Here is a 27,844-nt window from a genome sequence, read left to right on the forward strand (position 1 = left end):
TAGAAGTAAATGAGAGTAAATTATGGTAAATTACTTTAAGTGTCACGAATACTCAGCCTATTATTCGGTTTGGCATCAATAGAATACAGTAATGTAAAAACGCTATACTACAAATACAGTAAGGCGGTGCACGATCATCTTTATCATTTATTATTCCAAGTTAAGTTATAGTTTTAGGAAGATAGAATAATTCTGATTTGAAAGAACCTCGATCAATAAATCTCGCCTCAAGGTTTTTGCTCCCGATCACCAAGGAACCCGATTTTTACCGAAAATTATTGAAAATCCCCGAAAATGCCCCAATTTGGCGTTCCCCGTTGCCATAGCGACGGGCCGGCCCATTCCGCCCCTCCCCTGCCCCCCCCTCCCTCCCCGCACACTTGGTACATTCCATGCAAATGAGCCCGCTCGCGCCACCAATCCCGCCTTCAAAACGGCGGCCAATGAGAAGCGAGAAGGCGGGATTATGGCGATGATTGACAGCGTTCAGAACCTATCGTGAAGCGTGGCGCCACAAAGCCGCCGCTGGAAACCGCCGGCCTATCAGAAGCGAGAAGGGCGGGGTTAAGGCGAAGATTGACAGCGGACAGAGCCAATCGCAGAGCGCAGCGCCCCGTCCCTCAGCGGCCGCCGCAGCAGCCGCTTTTCCCGCCCTCCGGCCGCGGCCCCGGCCCGAGACCCCCGAGAGCCCCCTCAGAGCCGGGACCCTCCCGGGACCGCCCCGGGCCCACCATGGGCTTCCTCAAGCTCATCGAGATCGAGAACTTCAAGTCGTACAAGGGCCGGCAGATCATCGGGCCCTTCCGCCGCTTCACCGCCATCATCGGCCCCAATGGCTCCGGTGAGTCCCGGGGGGGCTCCCGGGATGGTCTGAGGGGTGACCCCCGGTTCTTTACACCGCCCCGCTCCCGGTTCCTCCTCCCGCCCTGCCCGGGGGGATTCCCCGTTCCCTGGGGCTCCTCCTGAGCTTTGGGGTCCTCATCCGTTCTCTACAGCCCCCCGTTCCCTGGGGTCCCCCTGAGCTTTGGGGTCCTCATCCGTTCTCTACAGCCCCCCGTTCCCTGGGGTCCCCCTGAGCTTTGGGGTCCCCCCCATTCCCTACAGCCCCCCGTTCCCTGGGATCCTCCCTAAGCTTTGGGGTCTCCCCCCATTCCCTACAGCCCCCCGTTCCCTGGGGTCCCCCCTGAGCTTTGGGGTCCCCCCGCATTCCCTACAGCCCCCCGTTCCCTGGGATCCCCATCAATTCTCTACAGCCCCCCGTTCCCTGGGATCCCCATCAATTCTCTACAGCCCCCCGTTCCCTGGGGTCCCCCTGAGCTTTGGGGTCCCCCCCATTCCCTACAGCCCCCCGTTCCCTGAGGTCCCCCTGAGCTTTGGGGTCCCCCCCATTCCCTACAGCCCCCCATTCGCTTCCCCCACACACCCTGAGGTCCCGCCTTAGCTCTTCCCCCTCCATTCCCTGGACTCCTCCTTCACCTCCCTCCTCTTTTCCTGGGGTCTCCCCTCAATCCCCGGGGCTCCCTCTAAGCCTCCCATTCCCTGATTTCCCCCTAAACTCTCAATTATCTGGACTTTTCCCTCTTTCCCTGGGTTCCCCCCATTTCCTGGACTCCCTTCTCTTTCCCTGGGGTCCCCCTTCAATTCCCAAGATTTCTCCCAAGCCCCCCATTCCATGGGATCCCCCAATAATTCCCTGAACTCTCTCCTCTTTCCCCTGGAGTCCCTCCTCAATTCCCAGGGCTCTCGCCAAGCTCTCAATTCCCTGATTTCCCCCTAAAACCCTCCATTCCCTGAAATCCCCTCTCTTTCCTTGGTGTCCCTCCTCAATTCCCTGGGCACCCTCCAAGTCTCCCTTTCCAGGGGGTCCCCCAATAATTCCCTGGGCTCCCCCAACTCCCTGAACTCCTTCCTCTTTCCCCGGGGTCCCCCATCCCCTGGGGTCCCTCCTGTTTCCCCGGGGTCTCCCCTCAATTCCCAAAGCTCCTTCCATCCCCTGGGGTCCCCCCTCAATTCCCAGGGCTCCATCCAAGCCCCCATTCCGTGATTTCCCCTTAAAACAACTCTCCATTCCCTCAACTCCCCCCTCTTTCCTTGGGGTTCCCCCTCAACTCTTTGAACTCTCCCCATCCCATGGGACCCCCCTATAATTCCCTGGGCTCCCCCAATTCCCTGAACTCCTCCCTCTTTCCCCGGGGTCCCCCCATTCCCTGGACTCCCTCCTCTTTCCCCGGGGTCCCCCTTCAGTTCCCAAAGCTCCCCCCATTCCATGGGATCTCCCTTCAATTCCCAAGCCTCCCTCCAAGCCCTCAATTCCCTAATTTCCCCCTAAAACTCTCCATTCCCTCAACTCTCCCCTTTTCCCCTGGGGTCCCCCCATTCCCTGAACTCCCCTCTCTTTCCTTGGGGTCCTCCCAAAATTCCCAAGGCTCCCTCCAAGCCCCCCATTCCATGGGGTCCCCCAATAATTCCCTGGGCTCCCCCAACTCCCTGAACTCCTTCCTCATTTCCTGGGGTCCCCTCAATTCCCAAGGCTCCCTCCAACCCCTCAATTCCCTAATTTCCCCCTAAAACCCTCCATTCCCTGAAATCCCTCCTCTTTTCCTTGGAGTCTCCCCTCAACTCTTTGAGCTCCTCCCATCCCATGGGACCCCCCCAATAACTCCCGAGGCTCTCCCACCCCCCTAAAAAAAACCCCTAAAAACCCCCCTTTCTCAGGCAAATCCAACCTGATGGACGCCATCAGCTTCGTGCTGGGGGAGAAGACGAGCAACCTGCGGGTGAAAACGCTGCGGGACCTGATCCACGGCGCCCCCGTGGGGAAACCCGCGGCCAGCCGCGCCTTCGTCAGCATGGTCTACTCGGAGGAGGGCGCCGAGGACCGCACCTTCGCCCGCGTCATCGTCGGTGCGGCTTTGGGGCGGCTTTGGGGTGTTTTTGGGGGTTTTTTTGGGGTGTTTTGGGGTTGTTTGGGGGGCGGAGTTACAGGGGAAAGGGTGGGGTTTGTGTCGGGTGGGGTCGGTGGGTTTGGAAGGGGGATTTGGAGGGTTTAGGGGGGGTTTGGAACCCCCAAAATTTGCCTCAAAATCGGCAGGCAGCTCTCCTGTGAGGAGGAGGGTGTGAGGATACCTTTATCTGCTTCAGTGTGGGGGCATTTTTGGGGGTCCCAGAGTTTGGGGAGCACAGTTTAAGGGGTTTAGGGTTTGAGGGGCACAGTTTAGGGTGTGGGGAGCACATTTTGGGGAGTTTAGGGTTTGGGAGAGCCCCTGTGACCCCCCAAACCCCCCAGCACAGGCAGCTCCAAGGAGCACACCTTTACCTGTGTCAGTGTGGGGGCAAAGAGGACACATTTTGAAGGTGTTTAGGATTTGGGGAGCGCAGTTTAAGGGGTTTAGGGTTTGGGGGAGCCCCTCTGACCCCCCAAACCCCCCAGCACAGGCAGCTCTGAGGAGGGGATAATGAGCACACCTTTACCTGTGTCAGTGTGGGTGCAAAGAGGGTGCATTTTGGGGGTGTTTAGGATTTGGGGGGCACATTTGGGGAGTTTAGGGTTTGGGGGAGCCCCCTGACCCCCCAAAATCCCCCAAATTCCCCCCAGCACAGGCAGCTCTGAGGAGGGGCCATGAGCACACCTTTACCTGTGTCAGTGTGGGGGCAAAGGGGGCACATTTTGGGGGTCACAGAGTTTAGGGGGCACAGTTTCGAGTTTGAGGAGCACATTTTAGGGCTGTTTAGGGTTTTGGGGAACCCCCTGACCCCCCAAAATCCCCCAAACCCCCCCAGCACAGGTAGGTCTGAGGAAGAAGCCACGAGCACACCTTTACCTGTGTCAGTGTGGGTGCATTTTGGGGATCACAGAGTTTGGGGGGCACAGTTTAGGCTTTGGGGGGCACATTTTGGGGAGTTTAGGGTTTGAGGGAGCCCCTCTGACCCTCAAAATCCCCCCCAAACCCCCCAGCACAGGCAGCTCTGAGGAGGGGCCATGAGCACACCTTTACCTGTGTCAGTGTGGGTGCCAAGGGGGCACATTTTGGGGGTGTTTAGGATTTGGGGAGCGCAGTTTAAGGGGTTTAGGGTGTTGGGGGAACCCCTCTGACCCCCCAAACCCCCCAGCACAGGCAGCTCTGAGGAGGGGACAATGAGCACGCCTTTACCTGCTTCAGTGTGGGTGCATTTTTGGGGTCACAGAGTTGGGGGGGCACAGTTTAGGGTTTAGGGGACACATTTTGGGGAGTTTAGGATTTGGGGGAACCCCCTGACCCCCCAAAATCCCCCCCAAACCCCCCAGCACAGGCAGCTCCAAGGAGCACACCTGTATTTGTGTCAGTGTGGGTGCCAAGGGGACACATTTTGGGGGTGTTTAGGATTTGGGGAGCGCAGTTTAAGGGGTTTAGGGTTTGGGGGAGCCCCTGTGACCCCCCAAACCCCCCAGCACAGGCAGGTCTGAGGAAGAAGCCACAAGCACATCTTTACCTGCTTCAGTGTGGGGGCATTTTGGGGGTCACAGAGTTAGGACAAGGCACAATTGAGGGAGTTTAGGGTTTGGAGGGCACATTTTGGGGGTGTTTAGGATTTGGGGGAACCCCCTGACCCCCCAAAATCCCCCCCCAAATCCCAGGCAGCTCCTCAGAGTACAAGATCAACAACCGCGTGGTGCAGCTGAGCGAGTACAGCGAGGAGCTGGAGAAGCTGGGCATCCTCATCAAGGCCAGGAACTTCCTGGTCTTCCAGGTGAGGAGGGGGCCTGGAGAGGGGATTTGGGGAGGATTTGGGAGGTTTTGGGGAAGTTTTGAGGGGATTTTGGGGGGCTTTGTGTAACTTCAGGGGGGATTTTGTGAGGGTTTTGCGCTCTCTGCCATTGAGGGCTCCTGTGATGATTTGAGGAGAGGGGTCAAAAAAGGATCCCCCAGACCCCTGTGGGGATTTAGGGACTCCCAAGAGGATTTAGGGACCCCCCCAAGAGGATTTAGGGACTCCCAAGAGGATTTAGGGACTCCCAAGAGGATTTAGGGACCCCCCCCAAGAGGATTTAGGGACCCCCAAAAGGATTTAGGGACCCCCAAGAGGATTTAGGGACTCCCAAGAGGATTTAGGGACCCCCAAAAGGATTTAGGGACTCCCAAGAGGATTTAGGGACCCCCAAAAGGATTTAGGGACCCCCAAGAGGATTTAGGGACTCCCAAGAGGATTTAGGGACCCCCAAAAGGATTTAGGGACCCCCCAAGAGGATTTAGGGACTCCCAAGAGGATTTAGGGACCCCCAAGAGGATTTAGGGACCCCCCCAAGAGGATTTAGGGACTCCCAAAAGGATTTAGGAACCCCCCCAAGAGGATTTAGGGACTCCCAAGAGGATTTAGGGACCCCCAAAAGGATTTAGGAACCCCCCCAAGAGGATTTAGGGACTCCCAAGAGGATTTAGGGACCCCCAAGAGGATTTAGGGACCCCCCCAAGAGGATTTAGGGACTCCCAAGAGGATTTAGGGACCCCCAAGAGGATTTAGGGACCCCCCAAGAGGATTTAGGGACCCCCAAGAGGATTTAGGGACCCCCCCAAGAGGATTTAGGGACTCCCAAGAGGATTTAGGGACCCCCAAGAGGATTTAGGGACCCCCCAAGAGGATTTAGGGACTCCCAAGAGGATTTAGGGACCCCCCCAAGAGGATTTAGGGACTCCCAAGAGGATTTAGGGACCCCCCCAAGAGGATTTAGGGACTCCCAAGAGGATTTAGGGACCCCCCCCAAGAGGATTTAGGGACCCCCAAGAGGATTGAGGGACCCACAGCAGCCCCTGGTGCTGTTTGGGATCAGCTATTTCTGGGAACTGTTTTTCTCCTTTAAGATCTCCCACTCCTGGCAGGATTTGGGGATCCTCCTGGCAGGTTTTGGGGTCCAACCTTGAGGATTTTGGGTCTCTCTGATTCCCCTTTTTCCATAAAACTCATCGCCATGAGGAACCTGAAGGAGCACACGGCGCTGTTGGAGATCAGCCGTTCCCAACTGGGATTCCCCCTGACCCTACAGGGATTTAGGGATCCCTAACTCAGGTTTAATCGGTTTTTTCTCACCCGAGATTCCAAAGCTGGTGGTTCGTGTGGGCTTGAGGGAGTGATTTTCCCTCTTGACCTCTGAAGGATTTAGAGTTTGCTGTCTGATCTGTGTCTCTGTATCTGTGCTGAGCTCGGTGTTCAGTGTGAGAATGATGAGGAGTCTCAAGGTCTTGGTTTTCTGGTTTCTCGTGTTGTTTATTAGTTTTTATCTTACAATTCTCTCTGTCCAGCCAAGGTGTTCACAGCAGCCTGGACACGAGGTGACTGCCCTGTGATGGGAGGTCACTGTGCCTTTATACAGATAATTACATGCCCATTGTTTACAATTCTATTCCAGTGTCTATCACCTGCACTAACAGAGTCATTTCTATTTTGATCCAATCCACTGAAACTCCCCTGTGCCCACGTCACTGCAGACAATGGAGGCCAAGGGAGAAGGAGAAGAACCCAAGGCAGCCCCCTAAAATCACCACCTTGTCCCTTTGCATCTACATTCTAAAAACCCAAACTACAAAATCTTCTACACGGTGATAACTGCACTGCTCTCAGTAACACCTTTGTGACTTGTAATTCTTCTCTCTGTTGGATGTTTTTCTCATGGACCAAAATCAGAGCCTGTGTCCTCCTGGGCTCTGTGCCAGGGAAACCCCCCTGGGCAGACCCCAGACCCTCCTGGACAGACCCCAGACCCTCCTGCACAGACCCCAGACCCCCCTGGACAGACCCCAGACCCTCCTGCACAGACCCCAGACCCTCCTGGAGAGACCCCAGACCCCCTGGACAGACCCCAGACCCCCTGCACAGACCCCAGACCCCCTGGACAGACCCCAGACCCCCCTGCACAGACCCCACACCTCCTGCACAGACCCCCCTGCACAGACCCCAGACCCCCCTGCACAGACCCCAGACCCCCCGGACAGACCCCAGACCCTCCTGCACAGACCCCAGACCCCCCTGGACAGACCCCAGACCCTCCTGCACAGACCCCAGACCCCCTGCACAGACCCCAGACCCTCCTGCACAGACCCCAGACCCCCTGGACAGACCCTAGACCCCCCTGGACAGACCCCAAACCCCCCTGCACAGACCCCAGACCCCCCTGCACAGACCCCACACCTCCTGCACAGACCCCAGACCCCCCTGGACAGACCCCAAACCCCCTGCACAGACTCCCCTGCACAGACCCCAAACCCCCCTGCACAGACCCCACACCTCCTGCACAGACCCCCCTGCACAGACCCCAGACCCCCTGGACAGACCCCAGACCCCCCTGCACAGACCCCACACCTCCTGCACAGACCCCCCTGCACAGACCCCAGACCCCCCTGCACAGACCCCAGACCCCCCTGGACAGACCCCAGACCCCCTGCACAGACCCCACACCTCCTGCACAGACCCCAGACCCCCCTGGACAGACCCCAGACCCCCTGCACAGACCCCAAACCCCCCTGCACAGACCCCAGACCCCCCTGCACAGACCCCAAACCCCCCTGCACAGACCCCAGACCCCCTGGACAGACCCCAGACCCCCTGCACAGACCCCAGACCCTCCTGGACAGACCCCAGACCCCCTGGACAGACCCCAGACCCCCTGCACAGACCCCACACCTCCTGCACAGACCCCAGACCCCCTGCACAGACCCCAGACCCCCTGGACAGACCCCAAACCCCCCTGCACAGACCCCCCTGCACAGACCCCAGACCCCCCTGGACAGACCCCAAACCCCCCTGGGCAGACCCCAAACCCCCCTGCACAGACCCCCCTGCACAGACCCCAGACCCCCCTGGACAGACCCCAAACCCCCTGCACAGACCCCACACCTCCTGCACAGACCCCCCTGCACAGACCCCAGACCCCCTGCACAGACCCCAAACCCCCCTGCACAGACCCCAGACCCCCCTGGACAGACCCCAGACCCCCCTGCACAGACCCCAGACCCTCTTTTTCAGGTCCCAGGCCTCTCTACCAAGGTCTGTTACTTCCCAGGGCGCCCAGAGGGATCCCCTGGACTCCAACACCTAACAGGGATTTAGAGGTTTTTGGATCTCTTACAGGGATGTGGGGATTCCATTTTAGGATTTAAGGACATTTTTAATCCCGTTTTCTCAGGGAGCAGTGGAGTCCATCGCCATGAAGAACCCCAAGGAGAGAACGGCCCTGTTTGAGGAGATCAGCAGGGACTGAGGGATCCCTGTGACCCTGCAGGGATTCCCTTTTAGGATTTAAGGACATTTTTAATCCCATTTTCCCAGGGAGCAGTGGAGTCTGTAGCCTGTTTGAGGAGATCAGCAGGGACTGAGGGATCCCTGACAGGGACTGAGGGATCTCAGGGATTTAGGATTCTCTCTCAGGGATTTAAGGACATTTATGATCCCATTTTCTCAGGGAGCAGCAGAATCCATTGCCATGAAGAACCCCAAGGAGCGCACAGCCCTGTTTGAGGAGATCAGCAGGGACTGAGGGATCCCTGACAGGGATTTAGGATTCTCTCTCAGGGATGTTTTTAACCCCATTTTCTCAGGGAGCAGTGGAGTCCATAGCCATGAAGAACCCCAAGGAGAGGACGGCCCTGTTTGAGGAGATCAGCAGGGACTGAGGGATCCCTGACAGGGATTCAGGGATATTTTTGATCCTGTTTTCCAGGGAGCAGTGGAATCCATAGCCATGAAGAACCCCAAGGAGAGGACGGCCCTGTTTGAGGAGATCAGCAGGGACTGAGGGATCCCTGACAGGGATTCAGGGATATTTTTAATCCTGTTTTTTAGGGAGCAGTGGAGTCCATAGCCATGAAGAACCCCAAGGAGCGCACGGCCCTGTTTGAGGAGATCAGTGGGGACTGAGGGATCTCAGGGATTTAGGATTCTCTCTCAGGGATTTAAGGACATTTATGATCCCATTTTCTCAGGGAGCAGCAGAATCCATCGCCATGAAGAACCCCAAGGAGAGGAGGCCCCTGTTTGAGGAGATCAGCGGGGACTGAGGGATATTTTTAATCCTGTTTTCCAGGGAGCAGTGGAGTCCATCGCCATGAAGAACCCCAAGGAGAGGACAGCCCTGTTTGAGGAGATCAGCCGCTCGGGGGAACTGGCCCCCGAGTACGACAAGCGCAAGAAGGAGATGGTCAAGGCCGAGGAGGACACGCAGTTCAATTACCACCGCAAGAAAAACATCGCGGCCGAGCGCAAGGAGGCCAAGCAGGAGAAGGAGGAGGTGTGGGCAGGGCTGGGAATCACGGGAGAAATGGGGGTTTGGGGGTGAGCAGAGTCCTGGGAAAAATGGGGTTTGGGGGTGAGCAGAGTCCTGGGAAAAATGGGGTTTGGGAATGGTCAGTTCTGGGAAAAATGGGGTTTGGGGATGCTCAGAAATTGAGGAAAAGAGGGTTTCAGGAATGCTTGAAATTCTAGAAAAAGAGGGGTTTTGGAAGCCTCAAGATCCTGGGAAAAAAGGGGTTTGGGAAGGATCAGAAATCTGGGGAAATAGTTTTGGAATGATCAGGATCACAGGAAAAGAGAGAGTGCTCAGAATCCTGGGAGAAAAGGGGTTTGGGAAGGATCAGAATCCTGGGAAAAAAAGGGGGTTGGGAATGCTTGGATTCCAGGGAAAGGAGGGATTTGGGAAGGCTCAAGATCCTGGAAAAAAAAGGGGTTTGGGAAGGATCAGAATCCTGGGAAAAGAGAGAGTTGGGAAGGATCAGGATCCTGGGAAAAGAGGGGTTCGGGGAGGATCAGAAATCTGGGAAAAGAGGGGTTCGGGGAGGATCAGAAATCTGGGAAAAGAGGGGTTCGGGGAGGATCAGAAATCTGGGAAAAGAGGGGTTCGGGGAGGATCAGAATCCCAGGAAAAAAAGGGGGTTGGGAGTGCTTGGAATCCAGGGAAAAGAGAGCTTTGGGAAGGATCAGAAATCTGGGAAAAGAGAGTTTTGGAATGATCAGGATCACAGGAAAAGAGAGTTTGGGGAGTGCTCAGAATCCTTGGAAAAAAAAAGGGTTTGGGAAAAATCAGAAATTTGGGAAAAGAGGGGTTTGGGAATGCTCAGAATCCCGGGAAAAGAAGGGTTTGGGAAGGATCAGAATTGGGGGAAAAAAAAGGGGTTTGGGAAGGAGGGAGATGTCCCTGGAAAATCTTGGAGAAAGATGTGAAAAAAGTGAGGGAAATCCTTTGACTGAGTGATGAAAAAAGGGTCGGGATGGGGAAGGGGAGAAGGAAAGACAGAGACACTCACCTTGTCGTGGGGTAAAGGGAAGGATGGAAAGGGAAAGAGAGACTCAAATTAAGTCACAGAACAAAGAGAAGGATGTGAAGGAATGAGGGAAACTCATTCAACTCAAATGAGGGAGAAGAAAGATGGGAAGGAGAAAAAGGAATGAGGGAGACACTGGTGTTGAGTCACAGGAAAAGGGAAAGGGGAATGAGGCAGGTCCAGGCCTGGCTTTAGGAACCCCCAGGACAGACCCAGGGCCCAAACTGTGGCTTTTGGAATCCCCAAGGCTCAAACTCTGGCTTTGGGAATCCCCAGGGCTCAAACTCTGGCTTTAGGAATCCCCAGAGCTCAAACTCTGGCTTTGGGAATCCCCAGAGCTCAAACTCTGGCTTTGGGAATCCCCAGGACAGACCCAGGGCTCAAACCCTGGCTTTAGGAATCCCCAGTACAGAACCAAACTGGTTTAGGAACCCCCAGGACAGAGCCAGGTCTAAACTCTGGCTTTAGGAATCCCCAGGACAGACCCAGGTCTGAATTCTGGCTTTAGGAATCCCCAGGGCCCAAACTGTGGCTTTAGGAACCCCCAGGACAGACCCAGGTCTGAATTCTGGCTTTAGGAATCCCCAGGGCCCAAACTCTGGCCTTAGGAAGCCCCAGGACAGAGCCAGGTCTAAACTCTGCCTTTAGGAATCCCCAGGGCTCAAACCCTGGCTTTAGGAACCCCCAGGACAGACCCAAACTGGCTTTAGGAACCCCCAGGGCTCAAACCCTGGCTTTAGAAATCCCCAGGACAGAGCCAGGGCTCAAACCCTGGCTTTAGGAATCCCCAGTACAGAACCAAACTGGTTTAGGAATCCCCAGGACTGAACCAGGGCCAAACTCTGGCTTTAGGAATCCCCAGGACAGACCCAGGGCCCAAACTCTGGCTTTGGGAATCCCCAGAGCTCAAACTGTGGCTTTAGGAACCCCCAGGGCCCAAACTCTGGCTTTGGGAACCCCCAGGGCCCAAACTCTGGCTTTAGGAACCCCCAGGACAGACCCAAACTGGTTTTAGGAATCCCCAGAGCTCAAACCCTGGCTTTAGGAATCCCCAGGGCAGAGCCAGGGCCCAAACTCTGGCTTTAGGAATCCCCAGGGCCCAAACTCTGGCTTTGGGAATCCCCAGGGCCCAAACTCTGGCTTTGGGAATCCCCAGGGCCCAAACTCTGGCTTTAGGAATCCCCAGGGCCCAAACTCTGGCTTTGGGAATCCCCAGGGCCCAAACTCTGGCTTTGGGAATCCCCAGGGCCCAAACTCTGGCTTTGGGAATCCCCAGGGCCCAAACTCTGGCTTTGGGAATCCCCAGGGCCCAAACTCTGGCTTTGGGAATCCCCAGGGCCCAAACTGTGGCTTTAGGAATCCCCAGGGCCCAAACTCTGGCTTTGGGAATCCCCAGGGCCCAAACTGTGGCTTTGGGAATCCCCAGGGCCCAAACTCTGGCTTTGGGAATCCCCAGGGCCCAAACTCTGGCTTTGGGAATCCCCAGGGCCCAAACTCTGGCTTTGGGAATCCCCAGGGCTCAGACTCTGGCTTTAGGAACCCCCAGGGCCCAAACTCTGCCTTTAGGAACCCCCAGGACAGAACCAGGGCTCAAACCCTGGCTTTAGGAAGGGTTTAGGAATCCCCAGGACAGACCCAGAGCTCAAACTCTGCCTTTAGGAATCCCCAGGGCTCAGACTGTGGCTTTAGGAATCCCCAGGACAGACCCAAACTGGCTTTAGGAACCCCCAGGACAGACCCAAGCCTAAACTCTGGCTTTGGGAATCCCAAAGACTGAACCAAAGTGGCTTTAGGAGCCCCCAGGACAAACACAGATCCCTCCCTCCCCAGGCCGACAGGTACCAGCGCCTCAAGGACGAGGTGGTTCGGGCCCAGGTGCAGCTGCAGCTTTTCAAACTCTTCCACAACGAGGCCGAGATCGAGAAGCTGAACAAGGAGCTGGGGCTGAAGAACAGGGAGATCGACAAGGACAAGAAGAGGATGGACAGGGTGGAGGACGAGCTCAAGGACCGCAAGAAGGAGCTGGGCAAGATGATGAGGGAGCAGCAGCAGATTGAGAAGGAGATCAAGTGAGCCTGGGGGTGCTGTGGGGTTTGGAGGGGAGAATTTGTCTGGTTTCAGTCAAAAATCCCCTCTGACCTGGCCCCAGTGAGCCTGGGGGTGCTGTGGGGTTTGGGGAGTGCTGGGGTGGAGAATTTGTCTGGTTTCAATCAAAAATCCCCTCTGGCCTGGGCCAAGTGAGCCTGGGGGTCCTGGGGTGGGAAATCTGGCTGGTTCCAATCAATTCCTGATTCCAATCAATCCCTGTCCGGTTCTAATCAATCCTTGTCTGGTTCTAATCAATCCCTGTGTGGTTTTAATCAATTCTCTCTGTCCTGGGCCAAGTGAGCCTGGGGGTCCTGGGGTGGGGATGAGTCTGAGTCCAGTCAATTCCTGGTTCCAAAAGCAAAGAGGAGAAGGATTCTCCAAACCCCAAAACTGGGGAAGGCAAAGATTCACCAAACCCCAAAACTGAGGAAGGGAAGGATTCCCCAAACCCCCGAACAAGGGAAGAATTCCAAAAACCCCAAAACTGGGGAAGGATTCACTAAATCCCAAACCCAGGGAAGGAAAGATTCCCCAAGCCCCAAAACAACTCAAAGATTCACCAAACCCCAAAAGTGGGGAAGGGAAGGATTCCATAAACCCCAAACTGGGGAAGGATTCACCAAACCCTAAAACTGAGGAAGGGAAGGATTCCCCAGACCCCAAAATCAGGAAAGGAAGCATTCCAGACCCCAAAACTGGGGAAGGATTCGCCAAACCTGGGGAAGGAAAGATTCCCCAAGCTCCAAATCAAGGAAAAGATTCATCAAACCCCCAAAATAAGGGAAGAATTCAAAAAAACCCCAAACTGGGGAAGGATTCCCCAAACCCCAAAAACAAGGAAAGGATTCACCAAACCCCCAAACAAGGGAAGGATTCCCCAAACCCCAAAAACAAGGAAAGGATTCACCAAACCCCCAAACAAGGGAAGGATTCCCCAAACCCCAAAACTGAGGAAGGGAAGGTTTCCCCAAACCTGGGGAAAGAAAGATTCCCCAAGCTCCAAAACAAGGAAAGCATTCACCAAATCCCCAAACAAGGGAAGAATTCAAAAAAACTGGGTAAGTATTCCCCAAACCCCAAAACAATGAAAGGATTCCCCAAACCCCAAAACAATGAAAGGATTCCCCAAACCCCAAAAACAGGGAAGGATTCCAGACCCCAAAACCAGGGAAGGGAAGGATTCACCAAACCCCAAAACAAGGGAAGGGAAGGATTCCCCAAACCCCAAAACCAGGGAAGAATTCCATCAACCCCAAACTGGGGAAGAGAAAGATTCCCCAAAACCAGGGAAGGGAAGGATTCACCAAACCCCAAAACCAGGGAAGAATTCCATCAACCCCAAACTGGGGAAGAGAAAGATTCCCCAAAACCAGGGAAGGGAAGGATTCACCAAACCCCAAAACCAGGGAAGAATTCCATAAACCCCAAACTGGGGAAGGATTCCCCAAACCCCAAAACTGAGGAGGATTCACCAAACCCCAAAACCAGAAAGGGAAGGATTCACCAAACCCCAAACAAGGGAAGAATTCCATAAACTCCAAACTGAGGAAAGATTCCCCAAACCAAAGAAACGATCCCCCAAACCCCACCCTGCTGTTTTTGTGGTGTTTCCCCCCAGGGAGAAGGACTCGGAGCTGAACCAGAAGCGGCCCCAGTACATCAAGGCCAAGGAGAACACGTCCCACAAGATCAAGAAGCTGGAGGCAGCCAGGAAGTCCCTGCAGAACGCCCAGAAACAGTACAAGAAACGCAAGGCCGACATGGACGAGCTGGAGAAGGAAATGCTCTCCGTGGAGAAATCCCGGCAGGAGTTCGAGGAGCGCATGGAGGAGGAGAGCCAGAGCCAGGGCAGGGACCTCACCCTGGAGGAGAACCAGGTGTGGGGTGGGATTTGGGGTTTGGGGAGGGAAAAACCAGAGCCAGAGCCAGGGCAGGGACCTCACCCTGGAGGAGAACCAGGTGTGGGGGGAGATTTGGGGTTTGGGGATGGGGAAAACAGGGCCAGAGCCAGGGGAGGGACCTCACCCTGGAGGAGAACCAGGTGTAGGGGGAGATTTGGGGTTTGGGGATGGGGAAAACAGGGCCAGAGGCAGGGGAGGGACCTCACCCTGGAGGAGAACCAGGTGTGGGGTGGGATTTGGGGTTTGGGGATGGGGAAAACAGAGCCAGAGCCAGGGGAGGGACCTCACCCTGGAGGAGAACCAGGTGTGGGGTGGGATTTGGGGTTTGGGGAGGGAAAAACAGAGCCAGAGCCAGGGCAGGGACTTCGCCCTGGAGGAGAATCAGGTGTGGGGTCATTCTGTGGGATTTGGGGTTTGGAGATGGGAAAACAGGGCCAGAGCCAGGGCAGGGACCTCACCCTTGAGGAGAACCAGGTGTGGGGTCATTCTGTGGGGTTTGGGGAGGGAAAACCAGAGCCAGGGTGATCCTGTGGGGTTTTGGGGATGAAAAAACCAGAGCCAGAGCCAGGGGAGGGACCTGACCCTGGAGGAGAACCAGGTGTGGGGTCACTCTGTGGGGTTTGGGGAGGGAAAACCAGAGCCAGAGCCAGGGGAGGGACCTGACCCTGGAGGAGAACCAGGTGTGGGGTCATTCTGTGGGGTTTGGGGAGGGAAAACCAGAGCCAGGGTGATCCTGTGGGGTTTGGGGATTTGGGGAGGGACCTGACTCTCGAGGAGAACCAGGTTTGGGGTCATTCTGTGGGGTTTGGGGAGGGAAAACAGGGCCAGAGCCAGGGGAGAGATCTGGCCCTGGAGGAGAACCAGGTGTGGGGTGGGATTTGGGGTTTGGGGAGGGAAACCAGAGCCAGGGTGATCCTGTGGGGTTTGGGGATGGAAAAACAGCCAGGGGAGAGATCTCACCTTGGAGAATCAGGTGTGGGGTGGGACAGGTGGGGTTTGGGGTTTTGGGGATGGAAAAACAGAGCCAGATCAGGGATCTCACCCTCGAGGAGAACCAGGTGTGGGGTGATCTGTGGGGTTTGGGGAGGGAAAACCAGAGCCAGAGCCAGGGGAGGGACCTGACCCTCGAGGAGAACCAGGTGTGGGGTGGGATTTGGGGTTTGGGGAGGGAAAAACAGAGCCAAGGGACAGATCTCACCTTGGAGAACCAGGTATGGGGTGGGATTTGGGGTTTGGGGATGAGAAAACCAGAGCCAGGGGAGAGATCTCACCCTGGAGGAGAATCAGGTGTGGGGTGGGACAGGGGGAATTTGGGGTTTTGGGGATTTTGGGAAGATTCCCTGTCCCCCAGGTGCCCCCCAGGCTCCCTGACCCCCTGTGCCGCCCAGGTGCTCTGACCCCCCCAGGTGCCCCCCAGGTGCTGTGACCCCCTCAGGTGCCCCCCAGGTGCTCTGACCCCCCCAGGTGCTGTGACCCCCCCAGGTGCCCCCCAGGCGTGCTGACCCCCCGTTTCCCCCCAGGTGAAGAAGTACCACCGGCTGAAGGAGGAGGCCAGCAAACGCGCCGCCACGCTGGCCCAGGAGCTCGAGAAGTTCAACCGCGACCAAAAGGCCGACCAGGACCGCCTGGACCTGGAGGAGAGGAAGAAAGTGGAGACTGAGGTGGGCCACGGTGTCCCCAGGGTGTCCCCAGGGTGTCCCCAGAGCCCTGGGGGGCCCAGCTGAGGCCTGTGTCCCCTCTGTCCCCGCTGTCCCCAGGCCAAGATCAAGCAGAAGCTGCGGGAGATCGAGGAGAACCAGAAACGAATCGAGAAACTCGAGGAGTACATCGCCACCAGCAAGTGGGTGACCTGTCCCCACCGTGTCCCCAAGGGGGCTGGAGTGTCCCCAAGGGTCCCCAGAGTGTGCCCAAGGGGGCTGGAGTGTCCCTGGGGGATTGGAGTGTCCCCAAGGGGGATTGGAGTATCCCCAAGGGGGGCTGCAGTGTCCCCACAGTGTCCCCAGGGGGGCTGGAGTGTCCCCAGGGGGACTGCCATGTCCCCAAGGTGGGGTGGAATGTCCCCGAGGGTCCCCACGGTATCCCCAGGGGGGCTGCAGTGTCTCCAAGGGTCCTTAGGGTGTGCCCAAGGGGGCTGGAGTGTCCCCAAGGGTCCTTAGGGTGTCCCCAGAGGGGCTGGAGTGTCCCCAAGGGTCCCCAGGGGGCCTGCAGTGTCCCCATTCCTATCCCCAGGGTGTCCCCAAAGGGGGCTGGAGTGTCCCCAGGGTGTCCCCAAAGGTCCCTAGGGTGTCCCCAGTGTCCCCAGGGGGGTCTAGAGTGTTCCCAAGGGTCCTCAGGGTGTCCCCAAGGGGGCTGGAGTGTCCCCAAGGGTCCCCAGGGTGTCCCCAAGGTGGACGGAGTGTCCCCAGGGTGTCCCCAAGGGTCCCCAAGGGGGCTGGAGTGTCCCCAGAGTGTCCCCAGAGTGTCCCCAAAGGTCCCCAAGGGGGCTGGAGTGTCCCCAGGGTGTCCCCAAGGGGTCCCCATTCCTGTCCCCAAAGGGTCCCTGAGGGCTCCCATGTCCCGTCCCTGTCCCCACGGTGTCCCCATTCCCACAATCCATTTTTGTGCCCCCAAACAATCCCTGGAGGAGCAGGAGGGGCTGGGATTGACCCCTAAACCACACCAAAATCCCCCCAAATCCCCCTTTTTCCCCCCCAAATCACCCTTAATCCCCCCCAAACCCCCATTTCCCCCCCCCCAAACAATCCCTGGAGGAGCAGGAGGGGCTGGGATTGGCCCCTAAACCACCCCAAAATCCCCCTAAATCCCCCTTTTTCCCCCCCAAATCACCCTTAATCCCCCCCAAACCCCCATTTCCCCCCCCCAGACAATCCCTGGAGGAGCAGAAGAGGCTGGAGGGGGTGGGATTGACCCCCCAAACCCCCCAAAATCACCTCTTTTCCCTCCCAAATCCCCTCTATCCTCCCCCACGCAGTCCCTGGAGTAGGAGAAGTGACCAGAGAGTGTGGGATCAGCTCCCCAAATCCCCCCAAAATCCCCTTTCCCCCCCAAATCACCCTAAACCCCCCCCAAGTCCCCTTTTTTTTTCCCCCAAATCCCCTTTTTTCTCCCCCCAAATCACCCTTAAACCCCCCCCAAATCCTCATTTTCCCCCCCAGGCAGTCCCTGGAGGAGCAGAAGAGGCTGGAGGGGGTGGGACTGACCCCCCAAACCCCCTTTTTTCCCCCCAAATCACCCTTAAACCCCCCCCAAACCCCCATTTTCCCCCCCAGACAATCCCTGGAGGAGCAGAAGAGGCTGGAGGGGGTGGGATTGACCCCCCAAACCCCCCCCAAACCCCCATTTTTCCCCCAGGCAGTCCCTGGAGGAGCAGAAGAGGCTGGAGGGCGAGCTGACCGAGGAGGTGGAACTGGCCAAGCGCCGCATCGACGAGATCAACAAAGAGCTGAACCAGGTGAGGGTGGGACACCTCGGGGACACTGAGAGGACAGAGCCCGGGGAAAGGGACATGGGGACACTGCTGACAGCAGCTCTGTCCAGCTCAGGGTGGACACTGAGTGCTGTGTCCAGTTCTGGATGGACACTGAGTGCTGTGTCCAGTTTGGGATGGACACTGAGTGCTGTGTCCAGTTTGGGGTGGACACTGAGTGCTGTGTCCAGTTCAGGGTGGACACTGAGTGCTGTGTCCAGTTCTGGATGGACACTGAGTGCTGTGTCCAGTTCAGGGTGGACACTGAGTGCTGTGTCCAGTTCTGGATGGACACTGAGTGCTGTGTCCAGTTCTGGATGGACACTGAGTGCTGTGTCCAGCTCTGGATGGACACTGAGTGCTGTGTCCAGTTCTGGATGGACACTGAGTGCTGTGTCCAGTTTAGGGTGGACACTGAGTGCTGTGTCCAGTTTGAGATGGACACTGAGTGCTGTGTCCAGTTCAGGGTGGACACTGAGTGCTGTGTCCAGTTTGGGATGGACACTGAGTGCTGTGTCCAGTTTGGGATGGACATTGAGTGCTGTGTCCAGTTCAGGATGGACACTGAGTGCTGTGTCCAGTTTGGGATGGACACTGAGTGCTGTGTCCAGTTCAGGATGGACATTGAGTGCTGTGTCCAGTTCAGGATGGACACTGAGTGCTGTGTCCAGTTTGGGATGGACACTGAGTGCTGTGTCCAGTTCAGGATGGACATTGAGTGCTGTGTCCAGTTCAGGGTGGACACTGAGTGCTGTGTCCAGTTCAGGATGGACATTCAGTGCTCTGTCCAGTTCAGGATGGACACTGAGTGCTGTGTCCAGTTCGGGATGGACACTGAGTGCTGTGTCCAGTTCAGGATGGACACTGAGTGCTGTGTCCAGTTCAGGATGGACATTCAGTGCTCTGTCCAGTTCAGGATGGACACTGAGTGCTGTGTCCAGTTCGGGATGGACACTGAGTGCTGTGTCCAGTCTAGAATGGACACTGAGTGCTGTGTCCAGTTCAGGGTGGACACTGAGTGCTGTGTCCAGTTCAGGGTGGACACTGAGTGCTGTGTCCAGTTCAGGGTGGACACTGAGTGCTGTGTCCAGTTCAGGATGGACATTCAGTGCTGTGTCCAGTTCAGGGTGGACACTGAGTGCTGTGTCCAGTTCAGGGTGGACACTGAGTGCTGTGTCCAGTTTGGGATGGACACTGAGTGCTGTGTCCAGTTCAGGGTGGACACTGAGTGCTGTGTCCAGTTTGGGATGGACACTGAGTGCTGTGTCCAGTTCAGGATGGACACTGAGTGCTGTGTCCAGTTTGGGATGGACACTGAGTGCTGTGTCCAGTTCAGGATGGACACTGAGTGCTGTGTCCAGTTTAGAGTGGACACTGAGTGCTGTGTCCAGTGCAGGATGGACACTGAGTGCTGTGTCCAGTGCAGGATGGACACTGAGTGCTGTGTCCAGTTCAGGATGGACACTGAGTGCTGTGTCCAGTTCTGGGTGGACACTGAGTGCTGTGTCCAGTTCAGGATGGACACTGAGTGCTCTGTCCAGTTCAGGATGGACACTGAGTGCTGTGTCCAGTTTGGGATGGACACTGAGTGCTGTGTCCAGTTCAGGGTGGACACTGAGTGCTGTGTCCAGTTCAGGGTGGACACTGAGTGCTGTGTCCAGTTCAGGATGGACACTGAGTGCTGTGTCCAGTTCAGGATGGACACTGAGTGCTGTGTCCAGTTCAGGATGGACACTGAGTGCTGTGTCCAGTTCAGGGTGGACACTGAGTGCTCTGTCCAGTTCAGGATGGACACTGAGTGCTGTGTCCAGTTCAGGATGGACACTGAGTGCTGTGTCCAGTTCAGGGTGGACACTGAGTGCTCTGTCCAGTTCAGGATGGACACTCAGTGCTGTGTCCAGTTCAGGATGGACATTGAGTGCTGTGTCCAGTTCAGGATGGACACTGAGTGCTGTGTCCAGTTCAGGATGGACACTGAGTGCTGTGTCCAGTTCAGGATGGACACTGAGTGCTGTGTCCAGTTCAGGATGGACATTCAGTGCTCTGTCCAGTTCAGGATGGACACTGAGTGCTGTGTCCAGTTCGGGATGGACACTGAGTGCTGTGTCCAGTCTAGAATGGACACTGAGTGCTGTGTCCAGTTCAGGGTGGACACTGAGTGCTGTGTCCAGTTCAGGGTGGACACTGAGTGCTGTGTCCAGTTCAGGATGGACACTGAGTGCTGTGTCCAGTTCGGGATGGACACTGAGTGCTGTGTCCAGTTCAGGATGGACACTGAGTGCTGTGTCCAGTTCAGGGTGGACACTGAGTGCTGTGTCCAGTTCAGGGTGGACACTGAGTGCTGTGTCCAGTTCAGGGTGGACACTGAGTGCTGTGTCCAGTTCAGGGTGGACACTGAGTGCTGTGTCCAGTTTAGAGTGGACACTGAGTGCTGTGTCCAGTTCAGAGTGGACACTGAGTGCTGTGTCCAGTTCGGGATGGACACTGAGTGCTGTGTCCAGTTCGGGGTGGACACTGAGTGCTGTGTCCAGTTCAGGATGGACACTGAGTGCTGTGTCCAGTTCAGGGTGGACACTGAGTGCTGTGTCCAGTTCAGGGTGGACACTGAGTGCTGTGTCCAGTTCGGGATGGACATTGAGTGCTGTGTCCAGTTCTGGATGGACACTGAGTGCTGTGTCCAGTTTGGGATGGACACTGAGTGCTGTGTCCAGTTCAGGGTGGACACTGAGTGCTGTGTCCAGTTCTGGATGGACACTGAGTGCTGTGTCCAGTTCAGGATGGACACTGAGTGCTGTGTCCAGTTCGGGATGGACACTGAGTGCTGTGTCCAGTTCGGGATGGACACTGAGTGCTGTGTCCAGTTCAGGATGGACACTGAGTGCTGTGTCCAGTTCAGGATGGACACTGAGTGCTCTGTCCAGTTCAGGATGGACACTCAGTGCTGTGTCCAGTTCAGGATGGACATTGAGTGCTGTGTCCAGTTCAGGGTGGACACTGAGTGCTGTGTCCAGTTCAGGGTGGACACTGAGTGCTGTGTCCAGTTCAGGATGGACACTGAGTGCTGTGTCCAGTTCAGGATGGACACTGAGTGCTGTGTCCAGTGCAGGATGGACACTGAGTGCTGTGTCCAGTTCAGGGTGGACACTGAGTGCTGTGTCCAGTTCAGGGTGGACACTGAGTGCTGTGTCCAGTTCAGGATGGACACTGAGTGCTGTGTCCAGTTCAGGGTGGACACTCAGTGCTGTGTCCAGTTCTGGATGGACACTGAGTGCTGTGTCCAGTTTGGGATGGACACTGAGTGCTGTGTCCAGTTTAGAGTGGACACTCAGTGCTGTGTCCAGTTCGGGATGGACACTCAGTGCTGTGTCCAGTTTAGAGTGGACACTCAGTGCTGTGTCCAGTTCAGGATGGACACTGAGTGCTGTGTCCAGTTTAGAGTGGACACTGAGTGCTGTGTCCAGTTTGGGATGGACACTGAGTGCTGTGTCCAGTTCAGGATGGACACTGAGTGCTGTGTCCAGTTCAGGATGGACACTGAGTGCTGTGTCCAGTTCAGGGTGGACACTGAGTGCTGTGTCCAGTTTGGGATGGACACTGAGTGCTGTGTCCAGTTTAGAGTGGACACTGAGTGCTGTGTCCAGTTTAGGATGGACACTGAGGCTGCACTAAGGGAAATACAAGTTGGACATTAAGTTTTTCACAGAAAGATGATGAAATACTGGCGCACTCAGCCCGGGGAGGTGGTGCAGTCACATCCCTGGGGGTGTTTAAACCAGACTGGATGTGGCACTCGGGGCTGGGGTTGTGTTGAGGTGTCAGGGCTGGGCTGGACTCGAGGATTTTGAAGGTTTTTTTCAACCTGAACATTCTGTGATTGCGTGAATTGTGTGAATTCTGTGATTGCGTGAATTGTGTTATGCAGGTGATTGTGTGGATTGTATAAATTGTGTGGATTGTGTGATTGTGTGACTGAATTGTGTGGATTGTGTGAATTATGTGGATTGTGTGAATTGTGTGATTGTGTGAATTTATGAATTGTGTGATTGTGTGAATTGTGTGATTGTGTGAATTTATGAATTGTGTGATTGTGTGAATTGTGTGATTGTGTGGATTGAATTGTGTGGATTGTGTGAATTGTGTGATTGTGTGAATTTATGAATTGTGTGACTGTGTGAATTGTGTGTGTGATTGTGTGAATTGTATTAATTCTGTGACTCTGTGGATTGTGTGACCGTGGATTGTGTGGATTGTGTGATTTCTGTGATTACGTGAATTGCGTGAATTGTGTGGATTGTATGAATTGTATAAATTGTGTAATTGTGTGGATTGTGTGACTGTGTGGATTGTTGTGTGATTGTGTGGATTGTGTGATTTGTGTAAATTGTGTGACTGTGTGGATTGTGTGACCGTGAATTGTGTGGATTGTGTGACCGTGAATTGTGTGGATTGTGTGACCGTGAATTGTGTGGATTGTGTGGATTGTGTGAATTGTATGGATTGTATGAATTGTATAAATTGTGTGATTGTGTGAATTGTGTGGATTGTGTGATTTGTGTAAATTGTGTGACTGTGTGGATTGTGTGACTGTGAATTGTGTGGATTGTGTGACTGTGATTTGTGTGATTGTATGAATTGTGTGACTATGTGGATTGTGTGAATTCTGTGATTGTATGAATTGTGTGACTGTATGAATTGTATAAATTGTGTGGATTGTGTGACTGTGTGAATTGTGTGACTGTGAATTGTATGAATTGTGTGACTGTGTGCTTGTGTGGATTGTGTGACTGTGAATTGTGTGAATTGTGTGACTGTGAATTGTGTGAATTGTGTGAATTGTGTGATTGTTTGGATTGTGTGAATTGTGTGAATTGTGTGATTGTGTGGATTGTGTGATTGATTGTGTGGATTGTGTGAATTCTGTGATTGTATGAATTGTATAAATTGTGTGGATTGTGTGATTGTGTGGATTCTGTGATTGTTTGGATCGTGTGATTGTGTGACTGAATTGTGTGGATTGTGTGAATTGTGTGACTGTGGATTGTGTGAATTGTGTGAATTGTGTGGATTGTGTGAATTGTGTGGATTGTGTGAATTGTGTGACTGTGGATTGTGTGGATTGTGTGAATTGTGTGGATTGTGTGATTGATTGTGTGGATTGTGTGACTGAATTATGTGATTGTGTGAATTGTGTGATTGTATAAATTGTATGATTTCTGTGATTACGTGAATTGTGTGGATTGTGTGAATTGTATGAATTGTATGGATTGTATGAATTGTATAAATTGTGTGATTTGTGTAAATTGTGTGACTGTGTGGATTGTATGACTGTGGATTATGTGATTTGTGTGAATTGTGTGACTGTGTGGATTGTGTGAATTGTGTGAACTGTGTGATTGTATGAATTCTGTGATTGTTTGGATTGTGTGATTGTGTGACTGAATTGTGTGGATTATGTGAATTGTGTGGATTGAATTGTGTAATTGTGTGGATTATGTGATTTGTGAGATTTGTGTGATTGTGTGGGTTGTGTGATTGTGTGGATTGTGTGATTGTGTGGATTGTGTGACTGTGGATTATGTGATTTGTGTGGATTGTGTGAATTCTGTGATTGTATGAATTGTATAAATTGTGTGGATTGTGTGATTGTATGAATTCTGTGATTGTTTGGATCGTGTGATTGTGTGACTGAATTGTGTGGATTGTGTGAATTGTGTGGATTGAATTGTGTGATTGTGTGGATTGTGTGGATTGTGTGCATTGTGTGCATTGTGTGCATTGTGTGCATTGTGTGAATTGTGTGATTGTGTGATTGTGTGATTGTGTGATTGTGTGATTGTGTGAATTGTGTGATTGTGTGATTGTGTGGATTGTGTGATTGTGTGGATTGTGTGATTGTGTGGATTGTGTGATTGATTGTGTGACTGAATTATGTGATTGTGTGAATTGTGTGATGGTGTGGGTTGTGTGAATTGTGTAATTGTGTGGATCATGTGGATTGAATTATATGGTTGTGTGGATTGTGTGACTGAATTGTGTGGATTGTGTGAATTGTATGAACGGTATAAATTGTGTTATGCAAGTGATTGTGTGATTGTATAAATTGTGTGCATTGTGTGAATTGTGTGAATTATGTGACTGTGTGAATTTTGTTAATTGTGTGGAAGGTATAAATGGTGTAAATGGTGTTCCCCAGGTGATGGAGCAGCTGGGGGACGCGCGCATCGACCGCCAGGAGAGCAGCCGGCAGCAGCGCAAGGCCGAGATCATGGACAGCATCAAACGCCTCTACCCCGGCTCTGTGGTGAGGGGGGACCCCTAAACTGACCCTAAACTGACCCAAAACTGACCCCAAAACTGCCCCAAACTGACCCCAAACCCCTCAGCTCAACCCCGGATCTGTGGTGAGGGGGGACCCCAAACTGACCCTAAACTGACCCCAAACTGACCCCAAACCCCTCAGCTGAACCCCGGCTCTGTGGTGAGGGGGCACCCCAAAACTGATCCTAAAACTGACCCCAAAACTGACTCCAAACCTGCCCTGAAACCCTCAGCTCAAGCCCGGATCTGTGGTGAGAGAGCACCCCAAAACTCACCCCAAACTAACCCCAAAACTGCCCCAAAACTGACCCCAAAACTGACCCCAAACCCCTCAGCTCTACCCCGGCTCTGTGGTGAGAGAGCGCCCCAAAACTGACCCCAAAACTGACCCCAAAACTGACCCCAAAACTGACCCCAAAACTGACCCCAAAACTGACCCCAAACCCCTCAGCTCTACCCCGGATCTGTGGTGAGAGAGCGCCCCAAAACTGCCCCAAAACTGCCCCAAAACTGACCCCAAACTGACCCCAAAACTGCCCCAAACCCTCAGCTGAACCCGGATCTGTGGTGAGAGAGCACCCCAGAACTGCCCCAAAACTGCCCCCAAAACTGCCCCCAAAACTGCCCCCAAAACTGCCCCCAAAACTGCCCCCAAAACTGACCCGAAAACTGACCCCAAAACTGACCCCAAACCTCTCAGCTCTACCCCGGCTCTGTGGTGAGAGAGCACCCCAAAACTGACCCTAAACTGACCCTAAACTGACCCCAAACCTTCCCCAAAACCCTCAGCTCAACCCCGGCTCTGTGGTGAGGGGGCACCCCAAAACTGACCCCAAACTGACCCTAAACTGACCCTAAACTGACCCCAAAACTGACCTGAAACCTTCAACTGAACCCCGGCTCTGTGGTGAGAGAGCACCCCAAAACTGCCCCAGAACTGCCCCCAAAACTGCCCCAAAACTGCCCCTAAAACTGACCCCAAAACTGCCCCAAACTGACCCCAAAACTGACCCCAAAACTGACCCCAGAACTGACCCCAAAACTGCTCCAAAACTGACCCTTAACTGCCCCAAAACCCTCAGCTCTACCCCGGATCTGTGGTGAGGGGGCACCCCAAACCTGACCCCAAAACTGCCCCAAAACTGCCCCGAAACCCTCTCCTGAACCCCGGATCTGTGGTGAGAGAGCGCCCCAAAACTGCCCCAAAACTGCCCCAAAACTGCCCCAAACTGATCCTAAAACTGACCCCAAAACTGCCCCAAAACCCTCAGCTGAACCCGGATCTGTGGTGAGAGGGCACCCCAAACCTGACCCCAGAACTGCCCCCAAAACTGCCCCAAACCTTCCCCAAAACTGCCCCCAAAACTGCCCCCAAAACTGCCCCAAAACTGACCCCAGAACTGCCCCAAAACTGCCCCCAAAACTGACCCTAAAACTGACCCCAAACTGACCCCAAAACTGCCCCAAAACTGACCCCAAAACTGCCCCAAAACTGACCCCAAAACTGACCCTAAAACTGACCCCAAACTGACCCCAAAACCCTCAGTTCAACCCCGGCTCTGTGGTGAGACAGCACCCCAAAACTGATCCTAAAACTGACCCCAAAACTGACCCTAAACTGACCCCAAAACTGCCCCAAACCCCTCACCTGAACCCCAGATCTTTGGTGAGGGGAACACCCCAAAAAAGTGACACAAAACACCTGAATGTGTGACTCAAAAACTGATCCAAAACCCCAAATGTGTGTCCCAAAATCTGACCCAAAACCCCAAATGTGTGCCCCAAAAACTGACCCAAAAACTGATCCCAAAATCTAAAAATGTAAGACCCAAAAACTGCCCCAAAACCCGACCTCGAATCTAAAAATGTGTGACTCAAAATCTGACCCAAACACCGGAATATGTGACCCAAAAATTGACCTAAAAACTGCCCCAAACCCCCAAATGTGTGCCCCAAAAACTGACCCAAAAACCTGGGAATGTGTGACCACAAAACTGCCCATTTTTTGTGTCCCTGACCCCATTTATGGTGTCCCCAATCCCATTTCTGGTGTCCCTGACCCTATTTTTGATGTCCTCAGTCTCATTTCTGGTGTCCCTGACCCCATTTATGGTGTCCCCAATCCCATTTCTGGTGTCCCTGACCCCGTTTCTGGTGTCCCCGATCCCATTTTTGGTGTCCCCCACACTATGGTCACCTCACTGACCTGTCCCAGCCCACGCAGAAGAGCCCAACCCCATTTCTGGTGTCCCCAACCCCATTTTTGTTGTCCCCAAACCCATTTTTTGTGTCCCCAATCCCATTTTTGATGTCCTCTGTGCAGTATGGTCACCTCACTGACCTGTGCCAGCCCACGCAGGAGAACCCAACCCCATTTCTGGTGTCCCTGACCCCACATCTCCCGTCCCTGACCCCTTATCTCCCGTCCCTGACCCCATATCTCCTGTCCCTGACCCCATATCTCCTGTTCCTCACCCCACATCTCCCGTCCCTGACCCCTTATCTCCCGTCCCTGACCCCATATCTCCTGTCCCTGACCCCATATCTCCTGTTCCTCACCCCACATCTCCTGTCCCTGACCCCATATCTCCTGTTCCTCACCCCACATCTCCTGTCCCTGACCCCTTATCTCCCGTCCCTGACCCCATATCTCCTGTCCCTGACCCCATATCTCCTGTTCCTCACCCCACATCTCCCGTCCCTGACCCCTTATCTCCCGTCCCTGACCCCATATCTCCTGTTCCTCACCCCACATCTCCTGTCCCTGACCCCTTATCTCCCGTCCCTGACCCCATATCTCCTGTCCCTGACCCCACATCTCCTGTCCCTGACCCCATAACTCCTATCCCTGACCCCATATCTCCTGTCCCTGACCCCATGTCTCCTGTCCCTGACCCCATATCTCCCGTCCCTGACCCCATATCTCCTGTCCCTGACCCCATAACCCCTGTCCCTGACCCCACATCTCCTGTCCCTGACCCCACATCTCCTGTCCCTGACCCCATATCTCCTGTCCCTGACCCCATATCTCCCGTCCCTGACCCCACATCTCCTGTCCCTGACCCCATATCTCCTGTCCCTGACCCCATATCTCCTATCCCTGACCCCATGTCTCCTGTCCCTGACCCCATAACTCCTGTCCCTGACCCCATAACTCCTGTCCCCCACACTATGGTCGCCTCACTGACCTGTGCCAGCCCACAGAGAAGAGCCCAACCCCATTTCTGGTGTCCCCAGTCCCATTTCTGGTGTCCCTGACCCCATATCTCCTCTCCCTGACCCCATATCTGCTGTCCCTGACCCCATATCTCCTCTCCCTGACCCCATATCTCCTGTCCCTGACCCCACATCTCCTGTCCCTGACCCCATATCTCCTGTCCCTGACCCCATATCTCCTATCCCTGACCCCACATCTCCTGTCCCTGACCCCATAACTCCTGTCCCTGACCCCATAACTCCTGTCCCTGACCCCACATCTCCTGTCCCTGACCCCATAACTCCTGTCCCTGACCCCATATCTCCTGTCCCTGACCCCACATCTCCTGTCCCTGACCCCATAACTCCTGTCCCTGACCCCACATCTCCTGTCCCTGACCCCACATCTCCTGTCCCTGACCCCATATCTCCTACACCTGACCCCATAACTCCTGTCCCTGACCCCACATCTCCTGTCCCTGACCCCATAACTCCTGTCCCTGACCCCATATCTCCTACACCTGACCCCATAACTCCTGTCCCTGACCCCACATCTCCTGTCCCTGACCCCATAACCCCTGTCCCTGACC

At 54.7% G+C, this 27,844-nt stretch overlaps 1 protein-coding gene across 1 annotated transcript in view; it reads left to right on the top strand.

Moving 5' to 3' along the window:
• Positions 1-673: 673 nt before the first annotated feature.
• The window catches only part of SMC1A (structural maintenance of chromosomes 1A), a 71,077-nt gene continuing 43,906 nt past the window's right edge, over positions 674-27,844 (top strand). The window contains exons 1-10 of the mRNA XM_083881411.1: positions 674-841; positions 2,716-2,904; positions 4,616-4,728; positions 9,053-9,256; positions 12,117-12,355; positions 13,993-14,251; positions 15,796-15,936; positions 16,033-16,115; positions 17,627-17,726; positions 23,935-24,042. Of these exons, the coding sequence (XP_083737537.1) occupies positions 733-841; positions 2,716-2,904; positions 4,616-4,728; positions 9,053-9,256; positions 12,117-12,355; positions 13,993-14,251; positions 15,796-15,936; positions 16,033-16,115; positions 17,627-17,726; positions 23,935-24,042 (1,545 nt within the window). The 5' untranslated portion in view covers positions 674-732. The remainder of the gene's footprint in view (positions 842-2,715; positions 2,905-4,615; positions 4,729-9,052; positions 9,257-12,116; positions 12,356-13,992; positions 14,252-15,795; positions 15,937-16,032; positions 16,116-17,626; positions 17,727-23,934; positions 24,043-27,844) is intronic.

This window comes from Zosterops lateralis, assembly GCF_965231275.1.
Source record: "Zosterops lateralis genome assembly, chromosome: 33".
In the NCBI taxonomy this organism is placed as follows: domain Eukaryota; kingdom Metazoa; phylum Chordata; class Aves; order Passeriformes; family Zosteropidae; genus Zosterops; species Zosterops lateralis.